General features: G+C 46.6%; 1 protein-coding gene, 2 long non-coding RNA genes and 1 pseudogene across 8 annotated transcripts in view; 2 read left to right on the plus strand and 2 right to left on the minus strand.

Annotated features, from left to right (window-relative positions):
* The window catches only part of CEP85 (centrosomal protein 85), a 44,074-nt gene extending 33,839 nt beyond the window's left edge, over window positions 1–10,235 (minus strand). Inside the window, exons 1-3 of one of the 5 annotated variants that reach the window (XM_009233390.4) lie at window positions 10,082–10,235; window positions 4,898–4,970; window positions 463–615 (exon numbers count right to left, since the gene is read on the minus strand). In XM_009233390.4, coding sequence (XP_009231665.1) covers window positions 463–615; window positions 4,898–4,952 — 208 coding nt within the window. In that variant the 5' untranslated portion in view covers window positions 4,953–4,970; window positions 10,082–10,235. Of the gene's footprint in view, window positions 1–462; window positions 616–4,897; window positions 4,971–6,818; window positions 8,048–10,081 lie in introns of those variants that run through there. The other 4 variants (XM_002811235.6, XM_054539624.2, XM_063714213.1 and 1 more) reach the window with 4 other exon arrangements.
* A 5,675-nt stretch (window positions 10,236–15,910) lies between these two features.
* LOC129051879 (uncharacterized) lies at window positions 15,911–18,778 on the minus strand. The gene is made up of 3 exons (XR_008516407.2): window positions 18,345–18,778; window positions 17,349–17,459; window positions 15,911–16,262 (listed from the first exon to the last, which is right to left on the minus strand). It is a non-coding gene; the product is annotated as an uncharacterized LOC129051879 (long non-coding RNA).
* LOC134759774 (uncharacterized) lies at window positions 18,664–21,698 on the plus strand. Of its 2 annotated transcripts, none has more exons than XR_010136517.1 (2): window positions 18,664–19,441; window positions 20,311–21,698. It is a non-coding gene; the product is annotated as an uncharacterized LOC134759774 (long non-coding RNA). The 2 variants fall into 2 exon arrangements; XR_010136516.1 differs by having other exon boundaries at window positions 18,669–19,441; window positions 20,138–21,698.
* Window positions 21,699–26,055: 4,357 nt separating this feature from the next.
* LOC103888775 (ADP-ribosylation factor-like protein 16) lies at window positions 26,056–27,625 on the plus strand (annotated as a pseudogene).

Consider the following 27,625-nt stretch of genomic DNA (forward strand, 5'->3'; position numbering starts at 1 on the left):
GGAGGCCGAGGCAGGTGGTTCTCTTGAGTCTGGGAGTCCAGACCAGCCTGGGCAACATGGCAAAACCCCATCTCTATAAAAACACACAAAAAATTAGCCAGGCACGGTGATGCATACCTGCAGTCTCAGCTACCTAGGAGGCTGAGGTGGGAGGATTACCTCAGCCTGGGAGGCTGCAGTGAGCTATGATCATGCCAGTGCACTCCAACCTGGGTGACAGAGTGAGACCCTGTCTCCCCATCCTCCAACAAAGTTGTTTCAGATAAGATAAAAAGTAGAAATTTAGATAAAGGGACCAGATGTGAGAAGCACAGGGTAAGAAGAATGAAAGACTCCTTGAATGAAATGGAATGACGTTATAAACATTCTGGAAATAACATAATCTGGAAATGCCAATATACCCAAAATGCAATCTGAAAATGAGAACACATATTGGTAATCAAATCATTAATACAAACTTACCCTCTGCAATATCTGAGCATGATGTACCAATGGCTGTGTCCCCACTGTCGGCTACACTTGAACAGCGGCTGAAGCGGCTCCGAAAGGGCTCTGAGATAACTGGGGTCTGCCATTCAGTCCCCAGGGAACTGCCCTTCTTAATCACATTGGAACCTGAAACAAAGAGGCATTTCCCATCTTTACTGTGAACCAGCTGATGTAACCCCATCAGATCTTTTTTTTTTAAAATCACATAAACCTAAGAGAGAACAGCAGCAACCTACCCCTTTATCCTGTGCCTATTTCAGCTGCTCCGATCTAGTTTTTGTTTTTTTTTTTTTTTTTTTGAGATGGAGTCTGCTCTGTCGCCCAGGCTTGAGTGCAGTGGCGCACAGCTCACTGCAACCTCCGCCTCCTGGGTTCAAGCAATTCTCTGCCTCAGCCTCCCGAGTAGCTGGGATTACAGGTGCCCGCCACCACGCCCAGTTAATTTTTCTATTTTTAGTAGAGATGGGGTTTCACCATCTTGGCCAGACTGGTCTTGAACTCCTGATCTCATAATCCACCCACCTAGGCCTCCCAAAGTGCTGGGATTACAGGTGTGAGCCACGGCGCCAAGACTGAGCTAGTTAATTTTAAGTGGAAATAGTATGAGAAGTGAGAATATTCAAAGATGGTAATAAGACCCATGAAGAATCCAGGAGTACTGGAAGAGAAAACAATCATATTTAATAGCAGTGGCCATTTATTGAAACCTGTAAAGCCACAGGACCTTACAAACATAATCTTGCCTACCTACTTACTGAAAAGTATTACCGCCCCTATTTTACAGAGGGGAGGGCTGATATTTGAACCCAGTTCTTTCTGATTCCAAAACCCACATTCTTTCCTCTTACAGTTTCTCAATGGTGCTTCTGGCATTCTGCGGATGACCATTCTTCAATGTGTAGTCTATACATTACAGAATGGTTTAGTATCCCTGGTTCTCACTCACTGAATGCCAGCAGCAACCCTCAACCAAGTCCACCATCATTGTGAAACCAGAAAATAACCATATAGTTCCAAATGATTCCTAGGGCAACAAGCAGTCCAGTCCCCAGTTGAAAATCATTGCTTCAAGGTTGCAGTGAGCCAAGATTGCGCCACTGCACTCCAGCCTAGGCAACAAGAGTGAAACTCCATCTCAAAAAAAAAAAAAAAAAAAGAAAATCATTGCTTCACTGAACCAGGGTACCCTCAATAGGTGAAGCCTATTGAGATCAAGGTGAGTTTTGAAAGTCAATCTGAAGAGCCTACGGCTTTATCTTGAGAGCAACGTGAAGAAATCACTAAAACTGCTGAGCAGGTTAAGACAAAAAGACTGATGAGATTTATTTGATTTAAAATATGCTGTTTGGGGGGAGGTAGGTAGGAAGTGTTCAATAAATACTTGATTCACTAACATTCTAGCAAAGACTTAAATTTATTTTTTAAAAACCACTATAATTTTCCTAAGGTGTATCTGGTGATCCATGTAAACAAACAAACAAAAAAACTAATGGCAGCTACTTATCCTCCATTTAACTTAAAGTGTGAGAGCCGATTTCAGAAAATATGGTTCTACAGACTCTCTGATCTAGTGGGAGGCAAATGATATTTGGACACAAATTACTTTATTCCTTTCTTCCAAGTTTAGTGCTTCTCCCATCTTTTAAACTTATTTTCTTCTACTTTTGCTCCTTTTTTGCTACCCTTACTTTGGCTTTCTACTGAAGGCAACTTGACTTTCCCCAAATACTTCTTCTATTCTTTGGATCACAGTGACTGCCTGATTCGAAAGAATCTTTATACGCTCAGTAATCTGTAATTGTTATAGAAGACACAGGCAACAATCAGAGTTTCTGAGCGGCATGAGATTAGCCAATGCTACCATACTAAGTTGGTGTAATTCTAGCCCAAAGCAAAGAAATCCGACCTTCTGGTGAGTCTACACAGCTTTCTCTCTCTAGTCAGTGTAAAATTTGCCAGGCCTTTTGAAACAGTTAAGATTGAAGGCCTCTATTACCATCTTCCTGACTTCCTACTGGAAACCGCTTCCGTTACTACTACTAATCTTCCACTCTTCATCACTACCATTTTTCCATCCACCTACTCCATACCCTAATTTCAAAGAGTTATTTGTTAAAAATATATTTTGGTATATTTATAGAGGTTTACACTTATTTCAAAATTGAAGTTTAAATGCTGAAGTTGGCCGGGTGCAGTGGCTCATGCCTGTAATCCTAGCACTTTGGGAGGCGGGGGCGGGCAGATTACCTGAGCTCAGGAGTTGGAGACCAGCCTGGGCATATGGCGAAACCCCGTCTCTACTAAAAATACAAAAAAATTAGCCAGGTGTGGTGGTGCATGCCTGTAATCCCAGCTACTTGGGAGGCTGAGGCATGAGAATCACTTAAACCCGGGAGACGGAAGTTGCAGTGAGCTGAGATTGTGCCACTGCACTCCAGCCTGGGCCACAGAGCAAGACTCCGTCTCCAAAAAAAAAAAAAAAAAAAAAGCTGAAATTTTTTTGTGTTATAGTGCATGTCCTATCAGTAGCATCCTTATCAATTATTAAGACCATTATTAATCTGAATGAGATACTACTGAAGAGAGAAAAAACCATAGGAAAGGCAATGTTCTAAAAACTTGCATTATATACATAATTGTCATACAAACTGTACAAACCTAAGAAAATGTGCAGCACTTAGCAGATGTTTAAAAAAAATTTGCTGAGGCCGGACGCAGTGGCTCACGCCTGTAATCCCAGTACTTTGGGAGGCCCAGGCAGGCGGATCACAAGGTCAGGAGATCGAGACCATCCTGGCTAACACGGTGAAACCCCGTCTCTACTAAAAAATGCAAAAAAATTAGCTGGGCGTGGTGGCGGGCGCCTGTAGTTCCAGCTACTTGGGAGGCTGAGGCAGGAGAATGGCATGAACCCAGGAGGCGGAGCTTGCAGTGAGCCTAGATCATGCCACTGCACTCCAGCCTGGGTGACAGAGCAAGACTCCATCTCAAAAAACAAACAAACAAAAATTCTGCTGAATGAATCTTGAATTGATTCAACCAAAGCTTATAATGGTGCCTACTATATGCAAGACAGCATGCCTAAGAGAATACACCAAACATTTACCGAATATCTATGCTGAGTAAGGCACTGTGAGATTTTAAAGTTAAATAAAACATACCCTAAGTTGAATTAAATGTGCCCTCTTCTTTACCAATACACCAGAATTCAACAAGTCATTTTTCTAAAATATTATTTGAAATATATATTATCTACTTAATATGCCTGCACAGTGTACACATATATTCATGTCTTTAATATACACTCAGCTCTCCATATCCATGGTTTCTTTTTTTTTTCCTTTTTTTTTGAGACACAGTCTCACTCTGTTGCCCAGGCTGGAGTGCAGTGGCGCGATATCAGCTCACCTCAACCTCCACTTCCCGTGTTCAAGTGATTCTCCTGCCGCAGCCTCCCAAGTAGCTGGGATTCTTATAGGCACGTACCACTGCACCCGGCTAATTTTTGTATTTTTAGTAGACATGGGGTTTTACCATGTTGGCCAGGCTGGTCTCGAACTCCTGACCTCAGGTGATCCACCCGCCTTGGGCTCCCAAAGTGCTGGGATTACAGGTGTGAGCCACAGCGCCTGGCCATATCCATGGTTTCTACGTGTGTGAATTCAACCAATTTTTTTTTTTAATGGTATCTTACTGAATGTGCATAGACTTGTTTTTCTTCTTATTCCCCAAACAATACAGTATAACTATTTACATAGCATTTACATTGCATTGGGTATTATAAGTAATCTAGAGACGATTTAAGGTAAACAGTAGGATATACACAGGTTATATGCAAATACCACACCATTTTATATCAGGGACTTGAGTATCTGTGGATTTTGGTATCTGCAGGAGGTCTTGGAACCAGTCTGCCATGGACACTTAAGGACTGTATATATTTAATATATCTACTGTAGTTTCAAAATCTTGTTAATCCATTCTAAAGATAAATTCCTGAGCTTCTAGTAACAACGTAACAGAATCTGTTGGCATCCAAGCAGAATTCCTATCTTTGTGGACTAGCAGATGACTGACCCACCCAGAGGACAAAGACAACATAGAACACAGTAATTTATGCTGTGTTTTTCTGATTTCAAATGGAACTATGTTCCACAGTCATTCTGTTCCAATCCTTTCTATGTCGTCCTCTCCCAACCACGTGGTCCTGTTGAAAGCCACATAGCACAAGAGATAAATAATTGTTCCCTCAGAGACTTGTTTTTATATTCAATGAAGCCCCATGTTATTTTCATTCTTTTAGCACCAGCATTTCAGTGAATGCTTGTTTGTTCAATATTTGCCTTAAGGAATATGAAAAAATGGAACAAAGGTCAGAATTTAACCCAGAAAACTTTTGACTACTCACTCGGTGAAGTGACGTGAGAGATCCCCTCAGCTGGATATTTCTCCTGCATGGCCATCACAGTTATTTGAGCCAACTGTAGAATGAAGGAATAACCAGTCAGTTCTCTGCAGTATCTTTAATTCCCCACAACTCAGTTCCCATTCAACTGAAACTGTCAAAACCATATAGAATATTCAAGTATTTGGCCAGGCACAGTGGCTCACACCTGTAATCCCAGCACTTTGGGAGGCCAAGGCGGGCAGATCAATTGAGGTCAGGAGTTCGAGACCAGCCTGACCAACATGGGGAAACCCCATCTCTACTAAAAACACAGAAATTGGCCGGGCATGGTGGCACACATCTGTAGTCTCAGCTACTTGGGAGGCTGAGGCAGGAGGACTGCTTGAACCCGGGAGGCAGAGATTTCAGTGAGCCAAGATCACACCACTGCACTCCAGCCTGGGCAACTGAGCAAGGCTCCATCTCAAAAAAAATAAAAAAGAATATTCAAGTATTCTAAATGTTATATTCCTAAGGATATTCAGGAGTAAATATGTTTTTACGTGTTTTACTTCTAAGGATATTTTTAAGACAAAGTAAATCCCAACACTCCACTCTACTTCTCTTCCTAAATCCAGTATAGAAAACCTAGAACCAGAGATTACCAATACAGATTCCATATGGTCCTAGAACCCCTCTGATTTTTACAAAATTTAAAAATATTACTTTTAATTAACAAACTTTGCCATGAATCTTCTTAGCCATGGGGACCTGATGACAGGATGAGGTGGATAAAGAGCTAAAGAACTAAACCAACAGTGAAGTATTACAGCATCAATTATGATTAATACAAAACAACTTCCTCAATTCTTCCAGTAATTAAAGTCAGACATACGATGAATAAAGCTGGAAAGAACTCTTGCTCATAAGTAGAACCCCAATCCTGAGCTAGGAACATGAAGTTCTCGTCCCATGTTCTCACTCCTTAAAATATTTATATTTACAGTACAGTAGGGGTAGGTGCTGAGAATTCAGCAGAAGTGGATGTGAAGTCTAAACAAATACACTTGAACCCACTAAACATTAAGTTATCAATTTATTAGCTGTGTAACCTTGGGCAAATTTCTTAGTATCTCTGTTCCTCAGTTTCTTCATATAAAAATGAGGATAATGACACAACCTAATTCATGTTAATTCATTTATAATTAACTTACAACAGTTCCCGACACATACTAAGTGCTGTTATTACTTGGCAATTTACACCAACAAAGTAGCACTGTACAGCCCATGGAAGATCAAGGAGTATCAACTCAGAAACTCTAAATTTATAAAAGCCCCAAAAGAGTTTGGGACAATTCGGCCGGGCTCAGTGGCTTACACCTGTAATCCCAGCACTTTGGGAGGCCGAGGCAGGCGGATCACCTGAGGTCAGGAGTTCGAGACCAGCCTGGCCAACATGGTGAAACCCCGTCTCTACTAAAAATACAAAAATTAGCCAGGCATGGTGGCAGGCACCTGTAATCCCAGCTACTCGGGAGGCTGAGGCAGGAGAATCGCTTGGACCTTGAAGGCGGAGGTTGCAGTGGGCCAAGATCGCACCATTGCACTCCAGCCTGGGCGACAGAGCAAGATTCCGTCTCAAAAAAAAAAAAAAAAAAGAGTTTGGGACAATTCACGGAACATAATTCTATCACTCTGGAGAAAAAAGAAGATATATGGTACTATTTCTCTAATGTACTTTAGTGACCTCTATAGTATTCTCTTAGTAACAACAACCCAAACTCTTATTAATTCACTGCATCTACAACAGAAAGGGTATCATCCTCCAGAATCCCAGTTCTTCACATACGGGGTGAGGGAAGCTTTGTTCAGTAATAAAAGCTTTAGTTTATGGCAAGTATGATTCAGTGAGTTAAATGATGATATAGAAGGATTAGATTACCTCCTCACTAGTGATTTCCTTTCTTGTCAATATCAAAATCCTTTTCTTCACTCCTTTCTTTAAAGGATAACAAAATAGTAGGCGCACTGGATTCTAAGGCGTTTCTAAATTCAGACAAGTTGAAAATACGGTGACAGAAGGAGAACTCCCAGTTACCCTATGACTCAGCAATTCCACACTGAAGTATACACCCAAGAGAAATGAAAACACAGGTTTACACAAAAGCTTCAATAAGAATGTTCATAGCATTATTTACAATAGCCAAAAAGTGGAAACAACACAAATGTCCATGAGCTAATGAATGGATACATAAAATGTGGTATATCCAAAAAACAGAATATTATTCAGCAATAAAAGGAAGTACTGATACATGTGACAACATGGATGAACACTGAAGACATGCAAAGTCAAAGAAGCCAAACAAAAGGCTTGATCCTATTTATATGAAATGTCAGAATAGGCAAATCCATAGAGACACAGATTAGTGATTGCAAGGGACTGAGAGGAGGGAGGGTAGGAGAATAGCAAGGGACTGCTAATGGATACCGGATTTCTTTTCAGGGTGATCAAAATGTTCTGAGATTAGATAGTGGTGACTGACTGCACAACCTTGCCAATATATTAAAAACCTCTGAATTGCACACACATAAAATTAAATTTTATGGTACATGATATAAGCCAAAAATAAAATTCTAAGGCACCCCCAACCATCCGAATGGATCCCTCCCCTTGGCCAAGGGCATTCCAAAGTGAAGCTGAAAAACCTGTTAAGGCCATGATGGTGGTAGTGGTGGTGGAGTCCTACACCCCTCATTATACCCTCCTCCCTTCTGGAATTTAGGAAAAGCATTAACATTAACACAGATGTCTGTAAGAAACATTTACAACCTATTCTCTCTAAAGCCTGCTATTTGGAGGCTTCATCTGCACAATAAAACCTTGATCCCCAGGATACCTTAACCCAGACATTCCTTTCTATTGATAACAACTTTCAACCAACTGCCAATCAGAAAATTTTGAAATCTACCTATGACCTGGAAGCCCCCACCCCCTAAGAGTTGTCTTACCCTTCCAGATCAATGTAAATCTTACATGTATTTGACTGATGTCTCATGTCTGCCTAAAATGTTTAAAACCAGGGCACACGTTATCAGGATCACCTGAGGGCTGTGTCAGGGGCCACTGGTCACCCATATTGGCTCAGAATAAATCCCTTCAAATATTTCAGAGTCTGACCCTCATTGACAACAAATATCTCAAAAAAAAAAAAAGAAAAGAAAAAAAGAAAGAAAGAAACCCCGTAAGGAGTAAAACAATACAAAATAAATCATTCTTGACTTAGGTTCAGAATTAGATGAGCTACTGGTGGAAATTTTTGGGACAACTGAAGGAGACAGAAATTTCCTGGAATAAAAATGAGAGAAGTGAATGTACAAGAAGTAACACAACCAGTTATAAAGCTTAGAAAGGGAGTGAATGGAGGCAGACAGAGAAAAAAAAAGCACCCAACAGGATTGGTTTCTGTAGCCCTTTAAACTACAGAAATAGTCATTCATTCAACAAACTTAACATGCATTCTGCACTTACTACCTATCAAACACTGTGCTCAACACTTTTTAGGTAACATGTCTCATGTTTCATGCTCACATCAACCCTATGAGGCAGTTACTATTATCCTCATTTTATGGATGAGAAAATAAAGGTTTAGAGTAGTGAAGGTCATACAGCTAGGAAGAGGCTTCAAAGCCAGGACTGTACTCTAACGCTACAGGAGTCTAGTCAGCATTCTACATGTGACAAAACACAAAAAAAGAGATCAAGCATGGCACCACAAGTTGGAGTTTCTGCCTCAGACAGCTAGAGCTGCAAGCCTCAATTATACGAGCAGTAAAAGCTCATAAAAGTTCTTCACTTTGTCCCTGGTCATCACCTAGGCTTTATTTCTCAAGTTGCTACCCAAGAATTAGATAATGACTGCCGTAAGTATTTTTCCCCTATAAGAATTACAATCTAAGTGTGGAACATCACGCTTGGCAGCTGTTAAGAGAACCACATCAAGACAAGAGAGGATTTGAAGGGATACACAGACAGCTGACACAGACACACGAAGGATCTCACACCATCACACTATTTTCACCGCCTTGACCATTCATTAAACCTTGTGAAAGAGAAGCCAAATCCTTGACAAGAAGTTGCCTTTACAAAGAGAAGTCGTGAGACATACAAAACCACCAGATCATTATAAAGCAGACAAGGTCTGAGGGCAAGTAAATGAGGCCTGGCTAGCTTCATCATCCTTGTATCACCACCGCCCCCTACTTATCCCAGTGTTCAATTCATCAACCGAAATTTACTGCGTGCCTACTATGCGCCTGATTCTGAGCCACGTGTTGGGAATATACTGGTGTAAAAGATCGCTCTCATTAACTGAGGTGAAGTAAGCGTTGAATATAGTGTTGAACAAATAAACCTGAACACACTAAACTTTCAGTTCAACCAAAGCACCAGCTCCTTCTCGCTGAAGGAAGCTTCCTCACCTTCCGCCCTACTGACATTTTGGGGGATTTTTCTTTGTTGTTGGGGGCGTCCTATACACAGTAGGCTGTGCAGCAGCATCCCTGGCTTCTTCGCACTAGATGCCAGTAGCAAGACCTGGAGCTGTGACTATCAAAAATGTTTCCAGACATCGACCAGTGTCCCCAGGGAAGCAAAATCGCCCCGGCCGAGAAGTACCGGGGTAAGGCCCCGCCAAGTGCTCTCCGTCCCACAACCTTAATTCTCTACACAGCCTTCCAATCTCTGCTCAAACTTCACCTCCTCGGGGAGGGCTCCCTGACCTCTCCGACTACATCCGCGCCTTCTGTTTTGTGCTCTTTGTAAGATTTCTCCACTCTACCCTCACTGCGCGCCGAGGGATTACCCCGCTTAACGTCGACTCCCCTCCCAGGGCTGTGCGCTCCGCGAGGGCAAGGAATGCGCCGCCCGCTGTGTCCCTGGCTATCGGCACAGGGCCTGGCACGCAGGTAAAGCGACTGCCGTGGGGTGAACCACGGAGGGCAAAGCAAGGCAATGGGGGAAGCGAGGGGAATGGGACGCGAGAGGGTGTGTGCCGGGGCACTCGCTTCGGAGCGGAGGCGCATGCGCTTCCCTCTCCCTGGCCCCTCACGGTGGCAGGTCTCGAGCGTCTGAGGCTTCGCCGGAGCTATGGGAGGAGAGGCAAGGTCGGCCACTAGGACTGGGGCTCCCGAGGGAGGAAAACTTACACGGTCCTGAAAGCTGGCGGCGAAATCCCTCACTCGGGAAGACTGACTGCAGCCACCACGTCTGCGGTGAGCGGCGGTTCCCTCCCTCAGCTCCTCTAACGGCCGTTGCACGCCCGCCAGGCCGCGCGCCACAGAACGCGCGTCGTCTGGCCCCACCCCGTTCTGCCGCCTCTGGCCAATCGGGAGTCGAGCCGCGCCGGCTTCCCGCCCCTTTCTAATCCTTTTCTGACCAATCGGCAGTCGAGCCGCGTCGGTATCCCGCCCACACACGCTGCCCTCTGCTCAAGAGAGCCGGACGGGTCTTTCTGCGCATGACCACGTCGCCACTTGGCTCTTTGTCTGCCCCTTGCCCCGTTTTACCTGTAGGTGGAGCCCTGCTCACCTAGACCTGGAGGGGCCCTGCTGGGCCTGTGCAGGCTGGGAAGCTGGCGGCCCGGGGGCGGGGCTGGGGACAGCAGAATCCCACCCAACTTGCCTCACCCTCCTTCCATTCCAACGCCGGTCTATCAGTTCTCACACCTGAAGCAGGGGTTCAGGTTGTGACCAGGAGTTAGGGTGTGGCCTGGGTCACTGACTAGTCAGGGTCGAGGCTTGGTCTAGGTTGGAGGCAGTGGTCAGCCTGTGACCAAGGTTCAAGTTGAAGGGTAAAGGATCGGTCCTGCCTCCCTCCCGAAACTTGGTCCCCAGGAAAAGGAACCGTTAAGTCCATTTGCATTAATATGCGCTTGAAGAGTCAGACAGGAAAATTGTTTCAAAGGAGAACAGAACCATCAGTCAAAGGAATGAATCTCAGATAGTGAAATTCTGGGTATCTAGAAACCTGACTTGGCAGGGAGAGAGATTAAAAAGTTGTATAGGAGGCCGGGCGCAGTGGCTCACGCCTGTAATCCCAGCACTTTGGGAGACAGAGGAGGGCGGATCACGAGGTCAGGAGATCGAGACCATCCTGGCCAATATGGTGAAACCCCGTCTCTACTAAAAATACAAAAATTAGCTGGGTATGGTGGCGCGTGCCTGTAATCCCAGCTACTCGGGAGGCTGAGGCAGCAGAATCGCTTGAACCAGGGAGGCGGAGGTTGCAGTGAGCCGAGATCACGCCCCTGCACTCCAAAAAAAAGTTGTATGGAAAAAAAAGTTGTATAATTTCTTAGCTTTAAGAGCCAGACAAAGCGAGTTCATTACTGAATAAAAGTCACTCTAGAGGAAAGACCCTAGGAATGTGCCCCAAGGTTGTATCCTCTGCCCTCTCTTTTAGTATTTTAAGATAAGAATATAGGAGACATAAAATAGCAGATTTAATGGATAATGAAAATGAACCTGGGTATGATATGAAATTAGGACCACAAGCCTCTGTTAATGTAAAGGCTAAAAAAAATGTTAAGACAGGGTGTCTAAATGAATAAATTTATGGACTGATGGGTAGAAAGCTAGAAAGTGTTAGTCCTGGCTGGGCACGGTGGCTCACGCCTGTAATCCCAGCACTTTGGGAGGCCAAGGCAGGTGGATCACTTGAGGTCCGGAGTTTGAGACCAGCCTGTGGCCAACATGATAAAACCCTGTCTCTACTAAAAATACAAAAATTAGCCAGATGTGGTGGTGGGCACCTGTAATCCCAGCTACTGGGGAAGCTGGGGCAAGAGAATCACTTGAACTCAGGAGGAGAGGTTGCAGTGAGCCAAGATCACTGCACTCCAGCCTGGGCAACAGAGCGAGGTTCTGAAAGAAAGAAGGAAAGAAGGAAGGAAAGAAGGAAAGAAAGAAAAAGAAAAAAAGAAAGAGAAAGAAGAGTCAGAAAACGTTGAAAGGCTTCCATTTCTTTTGTGAAAGGCATATGTGAGGAGGGAGGGAACAGGAGCATCTAGAGGACTGAGAAGAATTAGGAAGATGTGAGTTGCTGATACAGAGGATAGAAGAGAAATCCAACTGGAAACATAGTGGAAGTGTTGAGATTTAAATTTACAAATAGCAAACAGTACATTTGTACAGTTCTTTGTAACAGATATCTATAGTTTAAAAGTAATTCCATTATCTACTGTCAATTTTCTTTTTTGTTTGTTTTGTTTTGAGACAGAGCCTTGCTCTGTCACCCAGGCTGGAGTGCAGTGGCACGATCTCAGCTCACTGCAACCTCTGCCTCCCAGGTTCAAGCAATTCTCCTGTCTCAGCCTCCTGAGTAGCTGGGGCTACAGGCACCCACCACTACACCTGGCTAATTTTTGTATTTTTAGTAGAGACGCGGTTTCACCATGTTGGCCAGGCTGATCTCAAACTCCTGACCTCAGGTGATCCGCCCGCCTTGGCCTCCCAAAATGCTGGGATTACAGGCATGAGCCACCGTGGCCGGCCCTACTGACAATTTTCAAATGTGAATGACTTGTCATATGTATATATATACATATATGCTAGTCAGGGTTATGGCACAGTCTGAGACTAGGGTCAGGGCTTGGTCTGGGTTGGAGGCAGTGGTCAGCCTGTGACCAGGGTTCAGTTTGAAGGGTAAGGAATCGGTCCTGCCTTTCTCCCCAAACTTAGTCCCCAGGAAAAGGAACCATTAAGTCCATTTGCGTTAATATGAGCTTGAAGAATCAGACTGGAAAATTGTTTCAAAGGAGGAACACACACACACACACACACACACACACACACACACACATGCATTTGAGAAGGGGTCTCTTTATGTTGCCCAGCCTGGGCTCAAACTCCTGGGCTCAAGCTATCCTCCTGTTCAACCTCCAGAGTAGCTGGGACTACAGGCATGTGCCACCACTCCCAGCTCATTTATATTTTAACAGAGACTTTTGGTCCTAGTTTCAGAGAATATTCATGACCAACCTCTTTAGATATATTCTTTTTTTTTTTTTGAGATGGAGTCTTGCTTTGTTGCCCAGGCTGGAGTGCAGTGGAGCAATCTTGGCTCACTGCAACCTCTGCCTGCCAGGTTCAAGCGATTCTTCTGCCTCAGCCTCCTGATTAGCTGGGACTACAGGCGCACGCCACCATGCCTGGCTAATTTTTGTATTTTTAATAGAGATGGGGTTTCACCATGTTGGCCAGTCTGGTCTCAAATTCCTGACCTCGTGATCCACCCACCTTGGCCTCCCAAAGTGTTGGGATTACAGGTGTGAGCGCCTGGCCAATATGAGATATTCTTAAATCGTCAGTTACATTATTATTTTTAAAAGATTGCTGGATGTATTAGTCTGTTCTCAGCATGAGAACAGACTAATGTTCACTGGGTAAGACATACCTGAGACTAGGTAATTTATAAAGGGAAGAGGTTTAATTGACTCACAATTCCACAGGGCTGGGGAGGCCTCAGGAAACTTACAATCACGGCAGAAGGGGAAGCAAACACATCCTTCTTCACATGGTGACAGCAAAGAGAAGTGCCCAGCAAAAAGGGGAAAAGCCCCTTATAAAACCATCAGATCATGTGAAAAGTCACTTTTATGAGACCAGCACGAGGGCAACCGCCCCCATGATTAAATTACCTCCTATCAGTTCCCTCCTATGACACATGAAGATTATGGGAACAAGATGAGATTTGGGTAGGGACACAGCCAAATCATATCACTGAATATTTTAATAAAATATATCAAGTATACTATGACTTAATGACTGAAAAGGGACAGGGTTAGGCCAGATGTGACCCACCTCAGTATAAAAAAAAAAATTGCAACTTAGTTACAATCATATAATTAGAGTTATCACTTTCATATGCACTGTGTTGTCTGGTGGATTATTTTATAAGCATCTATTGTTACACAGCACTGAGGCTTCTTTAACGTGGTCAACTAATTTAGTTTAAAAGCAATAGCTTCCTTGTTTACTTAATTTTATTTCATTTATTTTCTTTTTGAGATATTTAAGCAGAGTCAATATTTTGTCCCTATCCTTCAAGATATATATGTATATATTTTTCTACTTCCCTTCTTCCCTCAGGATATATTTTATCTATTTATTTTTGAGACAGAGTCTTGCTCTATCACCCAGGCTGGAGTGCAATGGCACAATCTTGGCTCACTGCAAACCTCCACCTCTTGGGTTCAAGCGATTCTCCTGCCTCAGCCTCCCGAGTAGCTGGGATTACAGGCACCTGCCACCACACCCAGCTAATTTTTGTATTTTTGGTAGAGACAGGATTTCACTATTATGGCCAGGCTGGGCTTGCATGCCTAACCTCAGGTGATCCACCCACCTCAACCTCCCAAAATGTGGGGATTACAAGCGTGAGCCACAGTGCGTGGCCAGGATACATTTTAAATAATGGCAAGGGCTAATGCCTTCGATAGCAGGACTGTTTAAAGTCTACTACAGATGTATAAAGTCAATATGAAATGTAATTTATTGCTGATTTAATAAATGTGTGACTTTGATGTGCATGAAAAAATAATATGGACTGATCATTTGACATGATTTTTTTCAGGAGCTGTTAAGGCATTAAAGACAACAAAATGTTCCTGCAAATGAATTTTTTTTTTTTTTTTTTTTTTTGAGACGGAGTCTCGCTCTGTCACCCAGGCTGGAGTGCAGTGGCGTGATCTCGGCTCACTGCAATCTCTGCCTCCCGGGTTCATGCCATTCTCCTGCCTCAGCCTCCTGAGTAGCTGGGACTACAGGCTCCCACCACCACGCCCGGCAAATTTTTTGTGTTTTTAGTAGAGACGGGGTTTCACCGTGTTAGCCAGGATGGTCTCGATCTCCTGACCTCGTGATCCGCCCGCCTTGGCCTCCCAAAGTGCTGGGATTACAGGCGCGAGCCACCGTGCCCGGCCAACCTGCAAATGAAATATTAAGACTGTTAAATTTAAATTAAATTTAGATTTTTTTTTTTTTTTTACAAGGTCTTACTGTCACCCAGGCTGTAGTACAGTGGCAGTAACACAGCTTACTGCAGCCTTGACCTCCTGGGCTCAGGTGATTCTCCCACCTCAGCCTCCTGAGTAGCTGGAACTACAGGTACACACCACCATGCCTGGCTAATTTTTAAATTTTTTGTAGAGAAGAAGGTCTCACTATATTGCCCAGACTGCTCTGAAACTCTTGGGCTCAAGCTATCTGGCACACCTTGGCCTCCCAAAGTGTTGGGATTACAGGTGTGAGCCACTGTGCCTGGCCAAATTTAACTTTTATTGTGTTGCTTGTACTCATGTTTTCCCCCAGGAAATTAATTTCTAAAATAATCGTGGATATTAATAAAAAATTGTATTTCAAAAATGAAACATCAAAAGAGGGCACAGGGCCTTCCTGTGTTTTTGTGAAATTCTACCTTATGGGTAGGTCCCACCTCTGCCAACTTATAAACCCTGTCTTGCTTCCTGGTCCTCACTACCTACTCCCCAAACTCAACTGTTTTCTCTGTAAGGTCAAAGACTCTGTCTTTTGTACTGTTGAATCCCCCAGGCCTAATACAGTTAACAAGTGCATAACAGATTCCAACCTGTTTTTGAATAAAGGAATGATATTCACACAAACACTGCTGCCATATCCACCCTCTACTAGGAAGGGGGAGCTAATGAGGTCAGAAATAATTAAGGGGCAGGAGAAGGAGGCTTGGATAATAGTGTGTGTATGCATTTATCCTCATTCTGAAATTGAATAGTTCGTGCCCATTTTGCAGAAAAAAAGAAAGGAGACTTAGGGCCAGCTGGCCAAGGCCCAGGAACTTTCCCTGGAATGACAGTCATAGAGTCCCCATGTTGAAGCAGAGATCATCGGTTCAAACTCTCATTTTACATATGGAGAGATAGAGGATAAAGTGACTTCTCCCTGCCATCCCCAACCCCCTCAATATAAGATCTGGATTGCACAGAAAGGAGTCAGACAAAGTAGAATTCCCGGCTGTTTATTAGCCATACCCTCTGCACCTCCCCATACCATACTAAGTAACTCAATCTCCCCCTAGAAGAGTTCCAGAGATGGGAAGCAAAGGTGGGATGAGGAAGCAGAGCCCAAGGCTGATCAGCCACACTCCTTACCAGATGTTGGTTTCATCTGCACCCCCAACCTCTCTGGTCCCTAACAATAAGATGGACTACTTGCTTTCCCTAAATCTTCCTCCACTCTACCCTTGCCTCAGGCGAGTAAACTAGAGGCCAAGGACTAGGGTTGGAGGAGGTATCAGGCTTCTATCCCAGCATCCAGCCTATCGCTATCAGAAGAAAGATGGCCATCCAGGCTCCTGCAAGAAAGAAAGAAATGATTATAAAACAGAATTAAGTGGCATTGAGAGCAGGGGAAACTTTTTAGGCTTAGATATTCCCCTTTAGGGAATTATTTAGAAATCCATTCATTCATTCAACAAGCTTTCTTGGAACTGACTGTGTGTAAGTTAAATTGGGGGTGGGAAGGGTGGGGATGAAAGGCACTCTAGTTCAGTGTGGACCCTGCTCAGCCACCTTCACTTATCCTTGTTACCTGTCTGGCTCTGTATCTTGAATTTTCTTTCTTTTTTTTTTAGAGACAGGGTCTCACTCTGTCTCCCAGGCTGGAGTGTGGTGGTGCCATCATAGCTCACTGCACCCTCAAACTCCTGGTCTCAAGCGATCCTTCTGCCTCAGCCTCTCAAGTAGCTGGGATTACAAGCATGTGCCATGATGCCCAGCTAATTTTAAAATTTTTTATAGAGACAGTGTCTTGCTGTGTTGTCCAGGCTGGTGTCAAACTCCTGGCCCCAACCACTCCTCCCATTCTGGTCTCGCAAAATGCTGAGATTACAAGTGTGAGCCACTGCATGGCCTGTATCTTGAATTTTCACCTCCTACCTACTTGCCCCTGTATCTTGAATTTTCAATCATTTCTGGATAGACTCAGGTTCTGATGAAGGATAAACCACCAGCCCCACAATGACAAGTGCCACGTACTGTTGAGACCCAAGAAGCTGAGACTCAAGTTAACTTCCAGGCACGATGGCTCACGCCTATAATCCCAGCATTTTGGGAGGCTGCGGCAGGCAGATCGTCTGAGGTCAGGAGTTCGAGACCAGCCTGGCCAACGTGGTGAAACCCTCCCTCTACTAGAAGTACAAAAATTAGCTGGGCATGGTGGCGCATGCCTGTAATCCCAGCTACTTGGGAGGCTGAGGCAGGAGAATGGCTTGAACCCCGGGGGCGGAGGTTGCAGTGAGCTGAGATTGCGCCACTGCACTCCAGCCTGGGCAACAGAGTGAGACTTTGTCTCAAAAAAAATAAATAAATAAAAATAAAGGGTTAACTAACTTCTCTCAGGTCATATAGAGTGGAGCAGAAACAAAATCCAAAACCAGCACCTGCCAAGACCCAGCAGCGTGTCTCCTCAGACCCTGGTGCAACCATCAGAACTTCATCACAGCAATCTCTTTGTTCCAACCTGCTGAGCTTCTGCTGCTGGAGGCATTGGACTATGAAACCACATAGAACGAGAGATCAAGCTTAAGGTGCCATTCTGGCAGGACAAGGCTAGCATTCTCTCATTATTTTATCAAGATTGGGCAAAGGGCTTGGTCTCTTTGAAACTGAGATTCAGAAGGGTGTGATGATGGACCTGCCTCTAATAAGAATGGACTTAGTAGAAGATGGGCTTTCCCAAGAGGGTTGGAGTTGTTTTGTTTGTTTGTTTTTGTTTTTTGAGACGGAGTCTCGCTCTGTCGCCCAGGCTGGAGTGCAGTGGCACGATCTTGGCTCACTGCAAGCTCCGCCTCCCGGGTTCACGCCATTCTCCTGCCTCAGCCTCCCGAGTAGCTGGGACTACAGGCGCCCGACCCCACGCCCGGCTAATTTTTTTTATTTATTTTTATTTTTTTAGTAGAGACAGGGTTTCACCTTGTTAGCCAGGATGGTCTCGATCTCATGACCTCGTGATCCGCCCGCCTCGGCCTCCCAAAGTGCTGGGATTACAGGCGTGAGCCACCGCGCCCGGCGAGGGTTGGGGTTTTGAAGGACCATTATGGAATAGAAAGAAGGGAGAGACTGTTTCTAGATTATTAAGAAAGATTCACCAAAAAAAGGTTGGCACGAGGGACAGCCTGGGAGAAGAGTGATCTGGTGTGACAGGAAAGGTGAGAATGGAAGGAGACAGGCAGAGAAGGCTCAGACTTGAAGTCACTCGCTCTTGACTGAGTGAGACCAGGTGAGGAGAGCAGAGGGTAAGCCGAGGAGGACATGGGCTCGGGGAGGAGACTTGCATTTACGAAAGAGTGGAGGGCATGAAGGAAGGAGGGGACAGAGCAGGTCGGTAGGAGGCTCTGGAAGAGGAGTCAGGGAGGCCCCAGAAATGATCCATTTACCGCTTATTATTCGGATGGTCCCGAATACTATCCAGCTGCCGCCGCGCTCCAGGCCCTCCCGCGTTCAGATCTCCCAGGAGCGATCCCTCCCAGGCGAGTTCTTCTGACTACAAGCTTGTGGGCAACGCAAGCACAAGGGTGGCGAAGCCGGCCAGGCGAGGACTTTGCCAGAGACCCCAGGGTAGCCCCACCTCCCTCCCCGCCCCAAGTGAGTTCACCAATCCACAAGACCTAGGTCTTCAAAATCCCGCCCCGTCTTCCACAAGCCCCGCCCCCAGCAGGACTGGCCAGTCACCAGCACTGCAGTCCCCCAGGCCCCGCCTCAGCCCCGCGTCCGTGAAGACGGCGCAGCTGGGAGTCCGGCTACCCACCCTGCCCGGCAGGAACTGCTTTGCAGGCAAGGCTGCGGCGGCTGCGCAGGAGGCCCCGGGGCTGCCCACTCGCTGGTTGGCACGGGCGTCTCGCCCGAGTGTCACACACGGTCACTCGGCCGTTCAGGTAGAGTGTATCGCTGCTCGAGAAGCGGATCAGGTTAAAGGCCAAGGTCACCTCCAGAGAGGCCCCGTTGGCCCGCAGGCCCTGGAGCAGCCGGTTGCTGATGGGGCAGCTGTGGGGAGAGGCAGCGTCACGGGCCCGCGGTGCCGATGGATGACACCGAGCACCGTTGCCCACTTTTTACGTTTGCTTGTATAGGTGCAGATGCTGGTTTCATGCTGAGAACTTTACATGGATTGTTTCATTTCATCCTCACCGATCCCGTGAAGAAGACAATACTTTTGCCCCCCACCACCCCTTTTTTAAAGATGAGGCAACTGAGGCTCAAACTGAGGTTCAAAAAGCGTTGCCCAAGGTTCTGCAGGGAGCAGCCCGGCCCCAGCGCCCGCCCACACCCTTAATCACTGGGTTCTATTTCCTCCTGACAAAGGAGGAATGACAGGCGAGGACAGGTTTGGCCGTGGTGTGTTTCAGAGCCTGGACTCTGGAGACTGATGGTGTGTCCTGGGTGAAGTCGCCTAAACTCCGAGTCTTGTCTTGTTCTCTCAGCTGTAAAGTGGTGGAAATAATACTTCACAGGGTTGTTCGGAGGAATAAATAAGGTAATAAATGATTCCCTGTGCTCTGTGAAGCCTTGTTACTAAAATATGACCTAGAAGTCGGGAGATCCAAGTCCTTCCCAAGAATGTTGAGGAAGAACTTGGATTTACTGTCTTTGTGTTCCCAACACGTAGCAAGATCTGAGTGTGAACTGAGCCTCAGTTTCTCTATAAAGTGGGAATGAAAATATAACTATCTCGGCTGGGCGCGGTGGCTCACGCCTGTAATCCCAGCACTTTGGGAGGCTGAGGCGGGTGGATCACCTGAGGTCAAGAGTTCGAGACCAGCCTGGCCAATATGGTGAAACCCCATATCTACTAAAAATACAAAAATTAGCCAGGTGTGATGGCCGGTGCCTGTAGTCCCAGCTACTCCGGAGGCTGAGACAGGAGAATTGCTTGAACCTGGGAGGCAGAGGTGGCAGTGAGCCGAGATCGTGCCATTTCACTTCAGCCTGGGTGACAGAGCGAGACTCCATCTCAAAAAAAAAAAAAAAGAAAAGAAAAGAAAATATAACTATCTCATAGAGTGTGTTGTGAGGCTTAAATGAGTTAATATATGTGAAGTGATTCAAACTGTGTCTGGCGTAGAGTCAATGCTATGTCAGTATTAGATACTATTAGCTACTAAATATAATGAATGTCCAATATATAACATATATATATAGCACTCTGAAATGTTGTGTCTTTGTTTTTTAGTTTTATCATTGTAGGCCCTCAGTAATCGAGCAAAGAATAAAAGAAATGCATGTTATTTGTTGGCTGCAAGATCTCGGGCAGGCTTTAATCTCTGAGCCTTAATTTACTTATCTGCAAAATGGGAATGATAGCATTATTCAAGAAACATTCACCCAGCACTTACTTTCTTCCAGCGTTTGCATGCCAGGAATACCAAGAAGAGTGACAGAATCTGTGCTCAAGGGTATAAAAGCACCCAGCACAAGCCAAATCCAGGGGCTGGTCTGGCACTCACAGGAGGTTACCAGGCCTGACTGACCCTTACCTCTTGTTCACAAAGTGGTAGGTGGCCTTAACAGCACCTGTCCTGGAGATGTTGGTGCTGGCAAAGACCTCACTGACCACCAGGGCAGATCAGTCTGGATCACTGCTTATTGTCTTGAGGACCATGTAGAGGGGCATGCCAAGAGGAACTGTTCTGTTTTCAAGCAGAGTTGAGAGCTGAAGGTCTGTGAAGATGCCCAAGATGACGATGGTGTCCCCAGTGCCCAGAACATGGATGGTGCTATATCTGGAGAGGGACAGGAGTGAAACCCTCATCATGAAACCCCAGAGGGAGACACATTCACCCACACCTTCTGCCTCTGCAAGGTCACTGAGCACTGGTAACCACAGAGAATAAAGGGCGAACAGAACAAACCTGCTTACCTTCTTCCTGGTCTGCCTAAAAAGTGAGGTGCCACGTCATAGATCCCCAGACCTAGGACCCCTGAAGCTATCCACAGTAATTTACATAAACAACTTGTATGTATTCCTTCATAGAAGCATCTTTTTTTTTTTAATTGAGACAGGGTCTCACTCTGTTGCCTGTCCTGGAGGGCAGTGGCATGATTACGGCTCACTGCAGCCTCGACCTCCCAGGCTCAAACAATCCCTCCACCTCAGCCTCCCAAGTGGCTGAGACTATAAGCACACACCATCAAGCCCAGCCTGAAGCATCTCTTTTTTTTTTTTTAGTTTTTTTATTGTCTTTATTGAGATATAATTCACATAATATAAAAGTTACCCATTTAAAGTTTACAACTAACTGATCACAACCAGTCATAGGTTTCTTTGTTCCTTCTCTACTCCCACTGCTTCACATGACTCGCCTTTTTAAAAAAGTGTACAATTCAAGGATTTTAATACAGTCACAGTTGTTCAACCATCACCCTAAGTTCCAGAAAATTTTCATCACCCCAGAAAGAAACCTCCTACCTATTAGCAGTCACTCCTCATTCCCACCACCCCTCCAGCCCTAAGCTACCACTACTCTCTGCTTCTATAAATTTCCTATTCTGGGCTTTTCATATAATTCTTATTATAGAATTATAAATTCTACAATAAGTGGTCTTTGTGACCGGCTTCTATTGCTATCCATAATGTTTTCAAGGTTCATCCACATTGTAGCATGTATAAGTGCTTCATTCTTTTTTATGGCTAATATTCCATTGTATGAATATATTGCATTTTATTTATCCATCAAGTGATGGACACTTGGTTGTTTTTACTATTTGGCGATTATAAACAATGCTGCTATGCACATTAATGTATGAGTTTTTTGTGGATATATGTTTTTATTTCTCATGCATGTATACCTAGGAGTGGAATTGCTGGGCCAGCCATATGGTAACTTTATGTTTAAAATGTTAAGGAACTGCCAAAGCAGCTGTACCACTTTACATCTCCACTAGGAATGTATGAGAGTTCCATTTATCCATATAGTTGCCAACACCTGTTATTACTAATTATCTTTTTTGTTATAGCTATTTTATTATAGCTATCCTAGTGGATGTGAAATGGTTTCTCATTGTGGTTTTGATTAGCATTTCCCTAATGACTAATGATGTTAAAAGGGGAAGAAAAACCTGTTTTTCTTTTTTTTTTTTCTTTTTTTAAAGTATTTATTGATCATTCTTGGGTGTTTCTCGGAGAGGCGGATGTGGCAGGGTCATAGGATAATAGTGGAGAGAAGGTCAGCAGATAAACACATGAACAAAGGTCTCTGGTTTTCCTAGGCAGTGTTTGTGACCCTAGGTACTTGAGATTAGGGAGTGGTGATGACTCTTAACAAGCATGCTGCCTTCAAGCATCTGTTTAACAAAGCACATCTTGCACCGCCCTTAATCCGTTTAACCCTGAGTTGACACAGCACATGTTTCAGAGAGCACGGGACTGGGGGCAAGGCCATAGATCAACAGCATCCCCCAGGCAGAAGAATTTCTCCTAGTACAGAACAAAATGGAGTCTCTTGTGCCTACTTCTTTCTACACAGACACAGTAACAAACTGATCTCTCTTTCTTTTCCCCAAATTTCCCCCTTTTCCTTTCAACAAAACTGCCATCGTCATCATGGCCCGTTCTCGATGGTCACTGTCTCTTTGGAGCTGTTGGGTACACCTCCCAGACGGGGCGGCCGGGCAGAGGCGCTCCTCACCTCCCAGACGGGGCGGCCGGGCAGAGGCGCTCCTCACTTCCTCCCAGACCGGGTGGCAGCCGGGCAGAGACGCTCCTCACCTCCCAGACGGGGCGGCCGGGTAGAGGCGCTCCTCACCTCCCAGATGGGGCGGCCGGGCAGAGGCGCTCCTCACTTCCCAGACTATGGGCGGCCGGGCAGAGGCGCTCCTCACCTCCCAGACGGGGCGGCCGGGCAGAGGCGCTCCTCACTTCCCAGACGGGGTAGCTGGGCCTAGGCGCTCCTCACCTCCCAGACGGGGCGGCCGGGCAGAGACGCTCCTCACTTCCTATACGGGATGGCGGCCGGGCAGAGGCGCTCCTCACTTCCCAGACGGGGCGGCCGGGCAGAGGGGCTCCTCACATCCCAGACGATGGGCGGCCAGGCAGAGACGCTCCTCACTTCCTAGACGGGGTGGCGGCCGGGCAGAGGCTGTAATCTTAGCACTTTGGGAAGCCAAGGCAGGCGGCTGGGAGGTGGAGGTTGTAGCGAGCCGAGATCACGCCACTGCACTCCAGCCTGGGCAACATCGAGCATTGAGTGAGTGAGACTCCGTCTGCAATCCCAGCACCTCGGGAGGCCGAGGCGGGCAGATCACTCGAGGCCAGGAGCTGGAGACCAGCCCGGTCAACATGGCGAAACCCCGTCTTCACCAAAAATACAAAAACCAGTCAGGCGTGGTGGCGCGCGCCTGCAATCCCAGGCACTCGGCAGGCCGAGGCAGGAGTATCACAGGAGTCCGAGGCAGGGAGGTTGCAGCGAGCTGAGATCATGGCAGTACAGTCCAGCTTCGGCAACAGAGGGAGACCGAAGAAAGAAGGGGGGAGAGGGGGAGGGAGGGGAGTGGGAGGGGGAGGGGGAGGGGAGGGGGAGAGAGAGGGAGAGGGAGAGGGAGAGGGAGAGGGATGAAGCATTTCTTTTCTTCTGCTAATACTTTGAATTTCCATCTAAGAGGTGCCTCTGTTTGAGCATAGGGGAACAACATCCTGAGGGTGCTAACTCTTGTGCTTGGATTAGAGGTAGAGAGGTAGAGAACTCAGTAGGCTCCCAGGGCCCAGCCAGAGTGGAAGCTGATGAGGCAGAACTTACAGGAAAGAGAATACCTGGTAGGGGTGGGTCTGGCTGACATTCACCACCAGGGGATATGTGCAGCTGAAGCTGAGCATTGTGGAGTCATTGCTGATGAAGCCGGGGAGAACCTGCAGAAGCTGCACCTCCAGAGAGTACAGGGCGTGGCTGCTGTTGGTCTAGAGAGGACAAGAAGACTGCCATTACTCTCAGATCTCCAGAGGAGATGCCTTCTCCCACCCTCATTTGCTGCAAGTTGTTTACTTATTTAATTTAATTTAATTAATTTTTTTTTTTTGAGACAGAGTCTCACTCTGTTGCCCAGGCTGGAGTGCAGTGGCGCGATCTTGGCTCACTGCAACCTCCGCCTCCCCGGTTCAAGTGATTCCCGGCCGCAAGTTGTTTATTTAAATAAAAGTGATTGCTGGGCGTGGTGGCTGTAATCCCAGCATTTTGGGAGGCCGAGGCAGGTGGATCGCTTGAGGTCAGGAGTTCCAGACCAGCCTGGCCAATACGATGAAACCCTGTCTCTACTAAAAATACAAAAAATTAGCTGGTCATGGTGGCAGGCGCCTATAATCCCAGTTATTCGGGAGGCTGAGGCAGGAGGATCACTTCAACCCGGGAGGCAGGGGTTGGAGTGAGCAGAGATCCTGCCACACTGCACTCCAGCCTGGGTGACAGAGCAAGACTCTGTCTCAAGAAAAAAAAAAAAGAAAAAAAAAGTGGTAGCTGAAGTTTACTGAGCATGGGCTGTATTCCAGGCACTGTGGCTTAACCACAATTCTCTGAGGGGAGTTATCCCATTTTACAGAAGAGCAAACAGGCTTAGAAAGGTTAAAAGTCTTATCCGGGCTGGGCACTGTGGCTCACGCCTGTAATCCCAGCACTTTGGGAGGCCGAGGAGGGTGGATCAACTGAGGTCAGGAGTTAGACACCAGCCTGACCAACATGGAGAAACCCCATCTCTACTGAAAATTACAAAATTACCTGGGCTTGGTGGTGCATGCCTGTTATCCCAGCTACTCGGGAGGTTGAGGCAGGAGGATCGCTTGAACCTGGGAGGTGGAGGTTGCGGTGAGCGGAGATCATGCCACTGCACTTCAGCCTGGGCAACAAGAGCGAAACTCCATATCAAAAAAAAAAAAAAGTCTTATCCAAAGCAAGTAATGGAGCCAGAATTCTCTGTTTCCAGGGCTTGTATGTGTGTGGTTTGTTTTTTCTGTTTGTTTTTGTTTTTTTGTTTTGTTTTGTTTTTTTGAGACAAGGTCTCGCTCTGTCGCCTAGGCTGGAGTGCAGTGACGTGATCTTGGCTCGCTACAACCTTCACCTCCAGAGTTGAAGCGATTCTCATGCCTCAGCCTCCTGAGTAGCTGGAATTACAGGGGCACGCTACCATGCCCTGGTAATTTTTGTTTTTTTAGTAGAGATGGGGTTTTATCATGCTGGCAAGGCTGGTCTCAAACTCCTGACCTCAAGAGATCAGCCTACTTTGGCCTCCCAAAGTGCTGGGATTACTGGCGTGAGCCACCAGGCCTCTGATTCCAAGGCTCATGTTCTTAACCTCTGGGCCAGTGGTTCTCAAGTTTCAATGTGCATTTTAGAATCCCTTGGGAAAAATAAAAGAATCACTGGGGTGCTTATTAAAATGCCAAGTCCTGGTCTCTATCCCAAGATTTGAATATCTTTTTCAGATTTTGTTTATATAGGTTTTTGTTTGTTCGTTTGTTTGTTCTTAGAGACAGGGTCTCCCTATGCAGCCTAGGCTAGATTTGAACTCCTGGCCTCAAGCTATCCTCCTGCCTCAGCCTCCAGGGTAGCTGGGATTACAGGTGTGCATCATCATTCCCAGCTATCTAGGTTTTTTGTTTGTTTGTTTGTTTTAAGAATCAAAATGGCCCACAGTAAGTGTCCGCCCCCGCGGGTGGAGTTGAGCAGGGTCAGCTCTGCGCTTGGCGAAGAGCTCTGGGCTCCTGTAAGTGCACGTCGAGGCGCAGAGGGTCAGGTCTTGACTTAAGGCCAGCCTTCAGGAGCCAGGGACAGCCTGAGCTGAGGATACCTGGCACGGGATGCGGGGGCCTGCCGCCCTCCATGGGCATTTCCTCTCCCCTCGCAACGGGTTCCTATGGCTGGTCACCCCCACAGCAAGTCCAACTACTGATGGGCGTCGGTCTCTGCTCGCCGTTCCTGCCTTAGGGACTGAGCCCTTGGACAATGGGTCTGCGGGGTTCAGGCCACCGTGTAAGGTGTGGGCACGGTGCTCTTCAGGAGTTCACAATGGGACAGAGCTTGTATTGTTCTCTTTGCATAGTGGTTTTCCCTACAGGTGGAAATCTTACTGATATCGTGGCACACAGAAAGATCACCATCCGGGAGCTGGCGGGGGTGGTGCATGGGCCCCATCTGGTCCAGTTACTATGGAAACTGCCTTGTCTCCTGGTAGGTTGTAATCCTATATGGGCTTCCTTTAGGGAAGTATGTCTACATTTCTGTGATGTCCAGTCCCCAACCTTGCTGTGTGTAGAACGGCGTTTTGGTTATTTAGTGACTATACTAGTCATGGAAACAGGTCCTACGCTAGTGTTGCTTCCTGCTGGGCACCCCTTCTAGTTTCTGGTGCTTGTGCTCTCAGGCCCCCGGTAGGAGCTCACACAGGGCTTGCTGAGGGCAGGGCTGCTGCTCCATAGAGAACAGACTTAGCCCTGTGTGTCGCTCCCCGGTACGTCTGTGTTTATGTTGGATTTACACGTGCCTCTGGTTGGTCCCATCTTCACAAGGCCTGTGCCCCAGATTCCAGTATGGAGAACTGATGGCCACATGAGGACAGAGACAAGTGACACCAGGTCGTCCTCATAAAACTCGATTCCCTCTGCTTCTGCCTGTTCCCAAAGCTCTGTTTAAAGCTGTTTTGGGCCGGGCGCGGTGGCTTACTCCTGTAATCCCAGCACTTTGGGAGGCCGAGGTGGGTGAATCACGAGGTCAGGAGATGGAGACCATCCTGGCTAACATGGTGAAACCCCGTCTCTACTAAAAGTACAAAAAATTTGCCGGGTGTGGTGGTGGGTGTCTGTAGTCCCAGTTACTCAGGAGGCTGAGGCAGGAGAATCATTTGAACCTGGGAGGCAGAGGTTGCAGTGAGCCGAGATTGTGCCACTGCACTTGGAGTGAGACTCTGTCTCAAAAAAAAAATGCAGTTTTGCTCTCCCAGTGCCAGGTCTGTGAGGCCCGGGGGAGGAAGTTTGGCAGCAGGGCGTTGCTGCCATCTTTTTCTTTTTCCCCAGTTCATGATGGACGCCTCTGACCCCACCCAGCTCTCTGCATCCCTGTGTGCAGCTCTTAGGTCTCCTTTCTGCAGAACAACTTGCAGAAGCATCGGTGCTGTTACTACTTTTCAATAAAATGTACACGTCTCTGAGCTGAGAGGGAGCACAGCGGGGGCAGGGGCTCCCTAGGAGTACAGCCGGGACCATGGCTCGGTAGGGAGGTGGTGTGGCTGGGGGTCCAGGGCAGGTGTGTGGTGGTCACTACTCTGATGTGGCACTTCTTTCACTCCAGCGACCTACCCTGTTACATGTCCACAGAGGAGATGAAGTTATTAATCAGGCCTCCAGACGTCATTGCTTGTGCCAAGCAGAACATCACCATGGCAGAAATCAGTGCCTGTGAAGGCACTGGCTTGGCAGGGGTGCTGGCCTGGCTCCAGGCCACCCACAGAGCCAACGGTTGACTACATGGCAGAGGCGTGGCTGGCCTGCGCTGGGGAGAGGTGGCAGAGGGCAATATGGCTTCGCTGCCAATAGTTTCTTCTCACAGGGGCAGAATAACCCAAAGTAACCCTACATGATGGGGCTCTGTGCTGAGATGCAATGATGGGTAAACTGAGGCATGTGGAGATGGAAGTTGACATCTGGCCTCTGAAAAAACTGTCCCCAGGGGCCAGGCACAGT

The sequence above is a fragment of the Pongo abelii genome, chromosome 1, assembly GCF_028885655.2.
Source record: "Pongo abelii isolate AG06213 chromosome 1, NHGRI_mPonAbe1-v2.0_pri, whole genome shotgun sequence".
Lineage (NCBI taxonomy): Eukaryota > Metazoa > Chordata > Mammalia > Primates > Hominidae > Pongo > Pongo abelii.